At 37.5% G+C, this 12976-nt stretch overlaps 1 protein-coding gene across 38 annotated transcripts in view; it reads right to left on the bottom strand.

Annotated features, from left to right (window-relative positions):
- Window positions 1–249: 249 nt before the first annotated feature.
- The window catches only part of MAP2 (microtubule associated protein 2), a 195994-nt gene continuing 183267 nt past the window's right edge, over window positions 250–12976 (bottom strand). For 36 of the 38 annotated variants that reach the window (XM_040984609.1, XM_040984579.1, XM_040984582.1 and 33 more), the window contains 3 exons: window positions 6706–6787; window positions 4202–4314; window positions 250–4004 (listed from right to left, as the gene is read on the bottom strand). In XM_040984609.1, the coding sequence (XP_040840543.1) occupies window positions 3789–4004; window positions 4202–4314; window positions 6706–6787 (411 nt within the window). In that variant the 3' untranslated portion in view covers window positions 250–3788. Of the gene's footprint in view, window positions 4005–4201; window positions 4315–6705; window positions 6788–8444; window positions 8538–12976 lie in introns of all 38 variants that reach the window. The other 2 variants (XM_040984607.1, XM_040984606.1) reach the window with 1 other exon arrangement.

The raw sequence follows: 12976 nt of genomic DNA, 5'->3' as shown, positions 1-12976 counted from the left end.
TTGCAACAGGTAACATCCTGCTGATATGGTTGTGATTAAAAATCCCTTTCTAGTTAGGTAATAATATTTAAAAAAATCACATTGAATGGGTCTTGGTGTAAAGTGCACCTGTGGTGCAGGCACACACACTCATGTGTGCAAGTACACACACACACACACACACACACACACACACACACACACACACTTTTCTTTACCCAGAAAAAAAACCAACTTAAAATAAACTGAAACAAGCAATTAGGTGACAAGCAATTTTATTTTGCAAAACAATCACTATACAGCAACAAATACATTTGCAAATTTGATTGAAAAACATGAACTAACTACAACCAGCCATTGAAGAAATGCCTTTCTGTGGTAACAGGCTCTACAATTATCAGAAGAAAGAAACCCCCTACAGATTTCCTGTGGCATATGGGACACTTGCAATCCCAGCATACAGAGTATAATTTTTGTTGATATTTTTTTCTTTTTGCTAAAGTTGAAGAGGACTTTTATGATTGACATTGCTTTTCTTTTCTTTTTTTTTTTTTTTTTGAATTTGAAAAAAGACTTTTTTTCCTGAAAAGGGGACCTGGCTTAACCTAAACACCCAGTTTAAAAATTCTAGGTGTTGAAAAGAAAGATTCAGTACTGATTTTAGAGCAACTGTCTTTGAAGGAATGCCTGCAATTTACCTTCTACTTTGTCTTTGCTACACTGACCACGAATAAGAAACTTTCTGTGGCATGAATAATAGGAGAAAAACGCTAATAGCTGTTATGGTAGAATGAAGCATGTTGAGATTATTTCTTATATATAGTACTGCTGCGATGTTACATTTGGCTACTTAGTCCTGCTCTTGCTGTGTTACACTATGAGCGAGTGTGGAGAAGTTCAGACATGATCAGTACCTTCTCCACTTAGTGGCTTTCGATTTTGACCCTTCTTCATCCAGAGCTAGCTGATACAACACAGGTGTCTTGTTTGTGGATGGGACTTCATCCCATCACCCTGCTGCAACTCAGCAGGTAAGTCCAGAGAGAGTTTGTTCCTAAATGAACTTGGCCTTAGAAACTCATCATGAACTCGGATCTTCCTGCATTGCAGTGAAGTTTCCTAATTTTCAGTTGCAGGTGACCCAGAGAGAGTGAGTTTATTGCAGAAGTTGGCCTTTAACTCTTCACAGCTCTGGATTGTTCATGTATTCTTAAACAGGTTCTCAAAGGCTAACGCCAGAGAGAAACTGGCATGAGTAGATCTAGAAATGGAGCTATCAAGCTTTCATTTTTAGATCAGCGTATGTGTGTCCCCACAAGTGTGGTGTTCAAAAGCTTAATTTGTGTCGTTATCTTAAGAATGAAAGCAAGATGGGTTTTTCCTCCCATCCTGAGAAGACATTTAGCCTGTGTTTCTTCCTTACTGGTACGAGTTATCAGCTACCATGTGCAAACTTTGTAAAGAATTGCATTTACTACAAACCAAAGGCATTTATTCTTCATAATTTTGGTGTGGTCAGAAACACTATTTACTGAGTGCTTTCTCTAGTCTGTCTTTTGGATACGTAAACGTAAGAAACTGAGTGTAGACCATGTTTACATCATCGCAACTTTTATAAAAAATATTAAAAAACAAAACAAAGCAAAACAAAACTTGTTCCGATGGTTAAAACTGTTGTAGCCACCATCTGACTTCTTTCTAGATCACATTCATCACGGTCTGACTTCATTAAAACATGTAAGAAAATACGCCTGATCGCCACATAACTACTCCTTCTATTTTCTGGTGCATTTCAAGGGAAGTTGACGAATAAACTGCCCAGATTGGTCAACTTAAACCTCACAGTATTTATCAGGCATAAAGCAGAAACATCTACACTCCTACTTGGTAGTTTTTTTTCTTTTCAAAAATAAATGTTTACAGATGGTTTAAGACACATTTCCCATGTGAACCTCTTAGGTATGAAAGAAAGGTGTTTGTTCCTAGGAGTTCTCTTGGGGCAGTTAATAGTCAGGTTGTGGTATCCAAGTGTTCATAAAATGGTACCATGTCTGTTTGCCTTCACATTCCTAGCCTTAGGTCTTGGATGAAGCTGTACTTCTTTTTTATTACCTCAGTCCATGTCATCATTTCTATCTTTATTTTCAGCAAATAACTTAGCTCAAAGACATCAAGCACCCACAATATTAAGTGTTTATAACTTTTCAGATTCAGCCTACCAGCCCCATGCAGGAAAAAGAACAATCAAATATTCAGAAGTGTCAGTTCAGTTTGGTGATTCTTCGCCTTACTGAAGCCATTGATGATTTGTTTGGTTATTATGGCAGTCTAAGATGAAGGATGTGTGAGAGAAATGAATTATTGATTTGTGATTCTGGATTATAAGTAAAATAAGAATAATATTATCTATTGACAAATCACGCTAAGAATGCAGTATTGGAGATACTGAAAAACTGACCTAGATATCTGTGTCTCAAATGTTTCTGATCAAGGGGTTCACTTCGGATAAGGAAGCCAAACAACTTCTACTGGAGCACTTAATAGATACTATTTCAAATAATTGGCAAATAAGTCCCAAAACACCATGGTTAATTTCAACTTTAGCAAATGGAAAAAATCAAACTGAAATAAATCTTGAGAAATCAGTTTCATGAATTGGAATAAAGCCCAAACTATTCCTTGGTGAAAAATCTTAAACCAACAATCTCTCTATCCTTTCAGGTATAACTGGACCCATCCCCACAAACTCCATATTGGTGAAAGCAAAGAAAAATAATTTTTCTAGCGTCACGGGAGAGACTTTTATCTGGCACTAAAACAGGGTTACAGCTTTGAGCTGGTACAGAAAGCAACTTCATGCTAAAACTTTTTTTTTTTAATGTGTTTTTAAAACAGGGAGAGAACCCTGCTAACATCTACTTTCACACATCTAAAATTGCAACACCGAAGGGTGCAGGTGACACAGATACTGTGAATAAAGAAATGTAATATTCAAGTATATGAGGAGTATCACAAATGGCCACAGAGAAATATATATATATTTATATCTATAATACTGTATCAAACAGATGGAGAGGGGATGTTAGAACTGGTAGTGTGGACACAAATCTAACCGATCAACTGACATTCTAATCAGACACAAGTCCATCCTAACCAAAGTGTCTCGTTTCTAAGAGGTGCACTTTTACGTCACTTCCTCAACCGTAGCTCAAATGCTTTGCAAATATTTTTAATTAGTTAAATAATTTATTGAATTGACATACTCTGATATAATAATCCAGGTCCCAAATGTGAATAACTTAATTGAATCTTTCTTCCCATTTATACAAAATAACACCTTAAAAAATTTATTTCTTACATGATTTTCCCCTTCTGCAACCTGACTCATCTAATTTAACTTGTAATAAGTTACAATGGGCAGTTTTTATCTTTTCACTCAGAAACAGAAGAGTAAAATGAGCAGCTTTGAATTTAACAAGGCTTTTCAGAATGTGGTGGGTAGCCTTCAGGCACATAAAAGGTAAAAACGCATTTTTAAAAATGAATACTCCATGCAAAACAGAGCAGAGCGAAAATAACTGTCCAATTACACCCACAGAAAGCCAGTGTCTTCCTGTTGCAAATGGAAATCAGATCAAATTCTGCATATACTATTCATTTTTTATAGAAAATTGTAACAATGACTATAATTTGGGGATGAGATTATTTATTGATGGTTTGTAAGGAATGAGTATAATACCTGCTCGGAGCCCACTCCTGCGAAGAGCTCATGCCTAAATGTTATGACTTCAATGCTAAATGAGAAATATTCACAAGCCCTGCTTAGCGAGTGCAGCAGTGACATCCTCCGCCAAAGTGGCAAGCTGCGGAGATTCGAGCAGGTTGATGCTTCCGGAAGAGGAGACGTTGCTGAGGCGTCGGGGAGATGCCACGCTGGATCTGCTGGGAGACTGTGTGATGATCTCAGCCCCATGGTCCACACGGGCCTTAGCATGCTCTCTGAAGTTCAACTTTTGGCTGTCAATCTGTTTAAAACAAGCACCAGTTCTCACTCAGTCAAACATATTATGTGGTTTCTGCCCCTAACACTGAGATCATATTAACATGATTCCCACTAAGTTTCGTGCTCAAGGCTTCAATCTGGGATCCATTTTGATTCTAAATCATAATAATGACATAATAGTCGATAAAGACAAGATGAGGTCAAGTCTTTGTTCCTCACCTTGACATTGCCACCTCCAGGAACGTGATGAGCATTATCGAGTGATCCGACTTTAGCTTGGGCCTTCTCTTTGAAATCCAGTTTTACACTCTCAATTTTCACACGTCCGCCACCTTTGAAAGGAAAAAATAAAAAAAGTTTTAGACGCTCTTTCAGAAGTAATTGTAGTTGAAGCTGTGTAATGGACATAATCATATCCAGTGGCTTGCTGTTTAAGTTCATGGCTTTAAAAATTTCTGTTTTTCTTCCTGTTGTTGGTTTTGTTTTGTGGCTTTTCACTTGGGGGTTATACAGTGACTGTGCAGTGGAGACTGACATATCCAGATGTGAGGATACGGCACAGTGTGCGTCTCTACTTCCAGATTGATGATGGACTCCCAGTGAAACTGTTGAATGTGTCCAGACAATGGGATGCTAGATTCTGCTACTGTCCATGCTCTGAATGATGGTCTTATGACTGTTCATGAGGAATTATGCTGTTGTAATGATATAAGAGAACTCAGGGGGTGAAGTGGTTAGGAGAGGGGTTAGGGGAAATCTCAGGGCCTATAGAACTGTTATCATAAAATGATAACAACATGATAATAATGAAAAAGAATGCAATGATGCTATCATTATGTCCTGGAAAGCACATTGTTTTCTCCTCAAAATATGCACCATTTCGTGGATAGTGATATTTAGTAAATTTTGTTACATTTTACATGTTTATGTGCTTCATTCATTGATTATAATTCATGATGACTCAAACATATGGCTCCAGGTTAGAAGCTAGAGCAAGCTGGGATTTCAACTGGATGAGGTCGAATGCTAGGCACTTGCTTATTTATTTATTTGCATGTACTTTTTGAGAAAATTTGCTTCCTTAAGCTTTTTTTTTTTCTAATTAAGTTTTATGTCAATAGAAGCTGACCAAATTTTCTTTGAACTGTCTCTTGAGAAGGAGAAAAAAACAGATGTTAACCAAAAATACACAGGGAGTAGGGAGTCTGTTACTGCTGAGGTCTCATTAGAAATTCTGGTGGGTCCAGGGCGGTGGCCTCGTGGCTAAATCCTTACCTTGTAACTGCCGGGATCCCATACAGTTCGTGTCCTGCCTGCTTCACTTCAAATCCAGCTCCCTGCTTATAACTTCTTACTCCTTGACTTACTTTATGAACACATTTAAAAAAGTGATTCCTAGTTTCTAGACCATTCCAATGTATTTATTCATTTTCAAATTTATGCTAACTTCTTTGCTTTTCATAAAGTAAAATTTTCAATAACTTTGTTATGGCCAGACTCTTGTTATGTTCAAGTGCTCTTATTCTTTTTTTTTTTTTTAAAGATTTATTTTTATTATTTTTTTTATTGGAAAGGCGGATATACAGAGAGGAGAGACAGAGAGGAAGATCTTCCATCCGATGATTCACTCCCCAAGTGAGCACAACGGCCAATGCTATGCCGATCCGAAGCCAGGAGCCTCTTCTGGGTCTCCCACGCGGGTGCAGGGTCCCAAAGCTTTGGGCCATCCTCGACTGCTTTCCCGGGCCACAGGCAGGGAGCTGGAAGGGAAGCGGGGCTGCCGGGATTAGAACCGGCGCCCATATGGGATCCCGGGCGTGCAATGCGAGGACCTTTAACCACTTGTGCCACGGCGCCGGGCCCAAGTGCTCTTATTCTTTATTTGTTTGTTTGTTTTTAACATTTGAGACAGCAGTTAATGAAAATAACGTATTACCTCTTTTTAATGTTAAGATGTCAGCCACAGATAGTAAAATCTAGTAGCTTTCAGTTGTTTTTTCAGTGAGGTACATCAATTATGTAAAAACATTATCAATGCAATACAATTGATTCTTATCCATTATGTCTGGAGCTAGAATTTAGCAAAAATATGTAACATGACACTAAGAAGAAACTGACTCATAATGTGTTGGAGTCACGTTTAACATAAAGACGCTGTGCCCCAGCTCCCTCAGCCCAACGCCTGTGGCAATAAATGCTATTTTAGAACATTACTCCAATGAGACATTTTGGAAAAATAAAATGTACCATGCCCATGGTCAAATAGGTTGGAATGACATATTCTCTTCTGCTAAAGGTTCACAATGCTTCTCTTCCTAATAAAGGATCTGAGATATCATCACACAGATACATATCTTCAGCTTTGCTAAGATAATAATTTTTTACATGATGTAGAAAAATAATTTTATGACTAGCATTTGGTAGTGGTGCTTGCACTCAATGTTACATATGCACACATGGAGAATGTACCTACAGACTACATCTCAAATGAGTGCCAATACACATGAAGGTAGTTGTACTTTACATATTATTAATTTGATCTGTCCTCTAACATATGGTCAATTCATGGTATTTGGGGTTCCTGTGTGTCAAATGAAGATGTCTTGAAAATACTAACTTAAGTTTTCATCAGTCAAAGCTTGAAATATGCTGAAGCAAATCTGCGTATCAATTTTCTAGAACCTCGTAAATGTTTCTCAAACTACTGAAAACGATGTCTTTACCTGGCCTGTGGCGGATGTTCTTCAGAGAGCCACATTTGGATGTCACATGGCTTACGTCAATCTTCTTGGTAACAATTTGTACCTGTATGAACCACAAAACCATATTCAAAACAGTGTAGACATGAAACACCCCCAAGCTCAAACCCCCAAATCGATAAGCATACCCGCATACCCAAAGTAACCACATGAAATAACATATCCAGAGGGACACATACACACACACACAATATTTCCATTTATATTCCCACATGTTGGATTAGAAGGTCCCCTAGTGAAAGAAAATCCTGGAATAGAAGATTTTATTAGTAGAAAAGAGATCATGCTAGAAAGAATAGAAACTTTGGTATTAATAAGAAATGCCTTCAAAGAACTAAGCCATGCCATGTTAAACCTGTCTGCAAGCAAAGACAATAGAAGAGATGTATATCTTTTAAAAAGTAATTTTACACACAAATAACCAGTGTTGCGCATGGTTAAAAGAACACAATTGTTTTAAGATGCAAGAAGAAAGTTGTAGATGTGCTTACTCTGTTATATTGTCACTTTAACTGTGCTTTTAAGACCTGTACTTATTCCAGTTTATCCTCGTCACTGAGGTGTTTTGACCAGCAGTACCTGTGGCGGAGGGTAGATAGGTCCAATCTCTCTCTGGTACCCTCAAGGTAATTACCAGAACTGGTACTGCTTCTGTGATAGGAGCACATGTTATGAGCCAAAAGTTGGGGCAGCAATGAGAAGGAAACCACATGAGTGTAAATATTCACGCCAAAGAGGCCAGCCATCCTTGAGGAAGGACTTCCCATGATAGTGATGTTTCTATCATCAGCAGAGCGACCTTGCTTCATCAGGTAGCAGCTCCTTCTGAGGCAGCTGATTGTTCTCTCTCTTCATTGTGTGATTCCATTCCTGCTCAGCTGAGCAGCATTCAAGTATCCAAGAGCAATTAAACGTTCTGGATTTGAAGCCTTATAAACCAGGTGAACCACAGATCCTCAGAGTCTGAAGTCTAGGTGAGAGAATCTAAATCCAGTCTGATTCACCCTTTGAAAATCATTCTTATTTTATAAAGAATCATACTTTCTGTAGCTGAATTCACCCAAGCATTTCAAGTCATCTGCATATGCATAGATCTTACCCTTCCTCCCTTGGGATATTATTTCCATCTAATGAAAATTGCAGGAAAATTTTCATCAAGACAAACTTTAACTCTTTCGTTTTGAATAATAGATGAATTACGCTCCACCTATTCTGTATTCTTTCAAATGATATACTAAGTTTCATGAATAATGAATCACTGAAGTGCCATACCTATAGGCACTTTCAAGTGTATCAGTTTTTGCCTCAAGGGTAAATCAAATAGAGCTAGAAAAGTGTGTGCCCAGCTGACTTTTGCATAAGAGTATGAACAGCATGAAGTAATACTGTGGGGATAAAATATCCAAGAAACAAAGTTGGGGAGTGAAGTGGATTTTCCATGCCCCAGAAAACTATGGTGCATCCTATCAAGGTTTTGCTCCCCAGTGAAAAAGCAAGAAATTCATTGATAATCTCACAGGAAAGGATGGAAAATCCATCCTTAAGAATGCCAAGACTGACAAGCTGCCATACCAAGGGGACATGGGAAACAGCAGGGTTAAGGGTAAAGTGTGTTGGGAGGTGGCAAGAAAGCAGACAGTGTGCTGGCTGTGCAAGGCACTCCACACAATCCGGGCAGCTTTCTGACAGAAGCATCTACTTACATTTCCGCCCCCTGCAGAATGTTTGATGTTATCCTTGGAACCACATCTGGACTGAACTTTGCTAAAATCGATCTTCTTGTTTAAAATTCTAACCTAAAAGGAATTGGAGGCAACTTCACTGTGCATTTTTCTTTCAAGATGCTGGGTTTAAAGGACTAGAACGGACAACACGAATGAGGCCATGGACTCCTTTCTACCTACATGCTCATTTACAAGGAAAACTAACAGCAGAACAGAAAAGCAGTTCTTTTGTGCAAATATGAATCCTTTTTCTGCACACCTTCAAGGTCTACATGTCAGTCTTAGTTTTCCCAGCTATACCCAGGAGTCACCAGGAAACAATTAAAAAGATATAAAAATAAAATCAGGTCATCTGTGATGGAGAGGCTGTTAACATCATAGACAATGCTGGAACTCAGTGTCACTCAAAACATTGTAATAGTGTAGCTCAGTGTAGTTTAGCTCAGGATCCTAAGGATATATAGGTTCCCTTTACTTTTCTCCACAGAGTGAGCCATCACAATTATTATCACATCTTAAACTTGTCTGTTCTAGTGGTCTACTAGGCACAGGTGTGGTTCATAATTGGTCTGGCTGAATACCTCAGTGTTGTTCAGAGGAAGAACTTCTAGCTTCTCAGGGGGATTAACGAAGAGATTTTGGGCCTTGTCTGCTATAAAGGGCTTTCAAATTACCTGGCAGGTTTGGTTCAGTGGTTTTCTGAATGTCTCTTTCTGGTAACTGTTCACAAGGAGTCATTAGCCATGAACAGTCATGTGAAAACATTCTTGCCATTTGTAGAAGTAAGAAAATTAAGACCCAATGGCTAGTTGACTTTTGTGTTGGGTCAAAAGGAAGTATCCCAAGCCTTGGTTGGGTATGGTAGATTTCTGGTTGACAGGGTTTATTAAATTTCCAGGAAGTTAAGCACTCAGCTCAAAAACAACAGCAAAATCAAGGTTGGCTAGGCATTACAATGGTATAATGCAGCATGCAAAGCCATAACTCTAGGGATTTCTTGCATGTGTTTTTTGAACTTCATGTATTTGAAAGGGAAGATTAGAAAGGTAAGCATGGATATAAATGTTCATTTTTGTATTGCTGTTTTTTTGTCATTTTGTTCTTGTTCTTGTTCTATTTTGGCTACTAATATTCTTCTCCACCAACAACCATAGCTAAAGTGAAATCAGAAATTCATTGCTTTAGGGGACAGTTCATCTTTTTTTGTTCAAAAACCTTAACAATTTTAGCCTAGATGTATGTCTACTTTCAAAAATGTTCAGACATCTCAGCATTTGCAAATAAATATTAGATATTCAAAAAGACATTGAATCCTGACTGCTTTACAACGAGGCAAAGCTTGTATCAGTGACTAACTCACATTGACAAGACAGCCCGTCCCCTACAGAAAAATGTCATTGCCAGCTTTCATCAGTAGCCCAGGGAAAGGATCTACTGTCAACACTTGAATTCGGAAGGCAGAATGACTTGCTGCTCTTCAGGGCACAATACAAATTCCATTTTAAAGAGAGAGGGTGGGGGGGGGACATCATAGGAAGAATACTGCAGGAGTTTCACATAATTGTAGATAGTCTTATATCAAAAAGATCAATACATTTGATTGCCATTACATGACATTTACACTTGATCTTAGCCAAAAGGCCGAGAAGCGATCATTACATGACATTTAAAAGCTCACAGATTATTTTCAGAAACAAATAATTTATATTATTTATAACAGTAACACCAGAGATCTAATTATTTTGACAACAAAATGGAATCAATTTGGCCAATTTTGCTAATTTTTGGGGATATAAATGTTTCTTACTCATTCTACAAATTTTGATTTTGAAATCATTAGAATATTCAACAAATAACTCATTAGAAATTCAATCTTAAATTGCATGCAATTATTGTATAACGGAAATTATGACAGCTATCAAAAATATTTTACCCTGAACATTTAGCCAATTTTTGGATAATTTTTGCAAATACAATTTTCAGCAGAATAATTTATAAGCCAGAAGTATTCATTCTGATATAAACTTGAAATCTTGAAGCAATTGAATTTTTATGTCTTTGATCCGATATTCTCTGACATTATTTCTTTAACCAGAAACCTCCATGTCAGGTCAAGGTGTTATGACAGGGCACTGCAAGCTTAGAAGTTTGCATTCTTTATAAAGCTTCGCCAATGCTCTTGATGTGAGTCTTAGTTGCAACGTAGTGTCATTATTCCTTTAAGATTGTCTCAAAGAATGCTTTTGTGAAAGGGTTGTAGGCAGTGGTATGCAATTAACTTCTCAACCTTGCAAAGCTGAAGCTTCATTTTTTTGGTTTGTAGAATTTCCCAGGATTACTTAGGATGATCTATTCATGCTTTATTCCACTGTTCTGTCTCTCACAAAAGTATTTCCCATTCCAGGGCATTCAATATAATAGAAACTATTTATGTAAATTCTGTAATATTCAGAGGGAACATAGACCCAAAGAAAAATATGTGTAAAAGAGATATTCATAAAGACTAAAAGTTCTCAGGTGTAGATGTTCTTCAAAGATTCATCTTTGAAGCAAGTTTGCACTCTGCCTGAAATACACAGGCATACCAACATTATAATCCACCCTGAATTGTAATTAACCCTGACGATATTTACCAAGCATCTCCTTGAAATTATGTAGATTTAATACAATCAACATATTTAAATGCACAGCTAACTAGAAATTCTATTTTTTGTCAGAATACAACATTTCATAAAGCTAGAAAAAAAAGGGACAATGAAGGGACCAAGTTTCCTAAGTAGACGGTGCAATGAGGCTAAAAGCCCTTATTGAAAGAACCATGCTGAAAAACTGTGGTGAATGGATAGTGTTGAGAATGTGTAAAGCGCTTTTAATGAAATAATATTAATGAGATTAGTCATTAGACTCACTGGAAAATATTTTTTAAAAGATTTATTCATTTTCATTAGAAAGTTAGATATAAAGAGAGGAGGAAAGACAGAGAGGAAGATCTTTTGTCTGATGATTCAAATCTGCAAGTGGCTGCAATGGCTGGAATGAGCTGATCCGAAACCAGGAGCCCGAAGCCTCTTCTGGGTCTCCCACAGAGGGGCAGGGTCCCAAGGCTTTGGGCTGTCTTCCACTGCTTTTCCAGGCCACAAGCAGATAGCTGGATTGAAAGCGAGGCTGCTGGGACACAAACTGGCCCATATGGGATCCTGATGCATGCAAGGCAAGGACTTTAGCCACTAAGCAAACGCATCAGGCCCAATTTAAGTATTTTCAAATGGTCTGTAAGGGCCATTGTTGTAGCACCATGATTTGTGCCACAGTTTGCAGTGAGGGCATCTTGCATGGAAACTGGTTTGAATCCTGGCTGCTCCAGCTTCAATCCAGCTCTCGACAACGCACCGGGGAAGGTCACAGAAGATGGTTCAAGTGTTTGCACACCTGCCATCCATGTGGGAGACTTGGATGTGACTTCAAGCTCCTGACTTTGGCCTGCTCCAACCACAGAAGTTGTGGTCATTTGGGAAGTGAGCCAGTGTATGCAAGATGACTCTCTCTTTCTCTAGCACCTCCAAATTAATTAAATAAACCCATAAAATTCCTCTTATTCGGAACTAGAAGTGAATTAGGAGCACAGCAGTTACTGGATGCATGAAGATGAGTAGATAATGAGATTTAAAAAAAAATTCTCATAATTTCTCACCATTATTATTATTATTATTTTTTACTTTAGATTGTTAAGAAAACCTATGAAACTGTGGAGCAATTCCGTCAAGAAAGTAGCCTTTTAAATCTGCTCAGTTATCTGAAAACAATGAGAACTTTAAGGTTTTTTTTTTCCAGAAGCTCATTTGGCTTGTGAACAAACAGCAGAGCGGAGCTCTACAGGATTAACTTCGTAAACTCAATGTAATAATTTTCTCATGTTATTTTGTAATTAGTATTTATGGGTTTTAGCTTCAAAAGTTATTATTACCCTAGAAAAGATATTTGCTTTATAGTTATCAAAGTTTTATTCCTAAAGACAGGGTTCCTGATCTTAAAGACCTTTCATTTTGAGATAATGATGACTTTGGCACTGAGAAAGAAATGCTTTGTCAATATTATGTAATTAATTTGAGTGAATAGTTTTTTTTCATGCTGGCTTGAGTCGCAGTATTTAAAATTCCACAAGCTATTTTAGTATTCCTACTTAGCACTTACTGTATCTCTAGGAGACAAAGTAAGAAACGGCTTAGAAAAAAACTTATATGCAGCAGGCAATGAGAGGAGGACAAGAAAACAAAAATTCTCCTTCCTGCCTGAATTAAATGGACCATGCTTATTTTTTTCATACTCCCCTTTTTCGAGTTAAAAGATGAATCTATTCTGCTGCAATATATTTTCAAATTTATGCATATTTTTTAATATGCATTTCCATCAACTTTTTGAAGTTTGTGTATAGTAGACTGCAATCTTAACAAATGTTTGGTGAATGAATAAACATGTGAATGAGAAAAAGGTCTCATTCAATTTTTCTGTTT

Source organism: Ochotona curzoniae, unplaced genomic scaffold, assembly GCF_017591425.1.
Source record: "Ochotona curzoniae isolate NIBS_2020 unplaced genomic scaffold, NIBS_Ocur_1.0 contig_4148, whole genome shotgun sequence".
NCBI lineage: Eukaryota > Metazoa > Chordata > Mammalia > Lagomorpha > Ochotonidae > Ochotona > Ochotona curzoniae.
The sequence above is the reverse complement of the archived record's forward strand: the minus strand, read 5'-3'. Positions and strand labels throughout refer to the sequence as shown.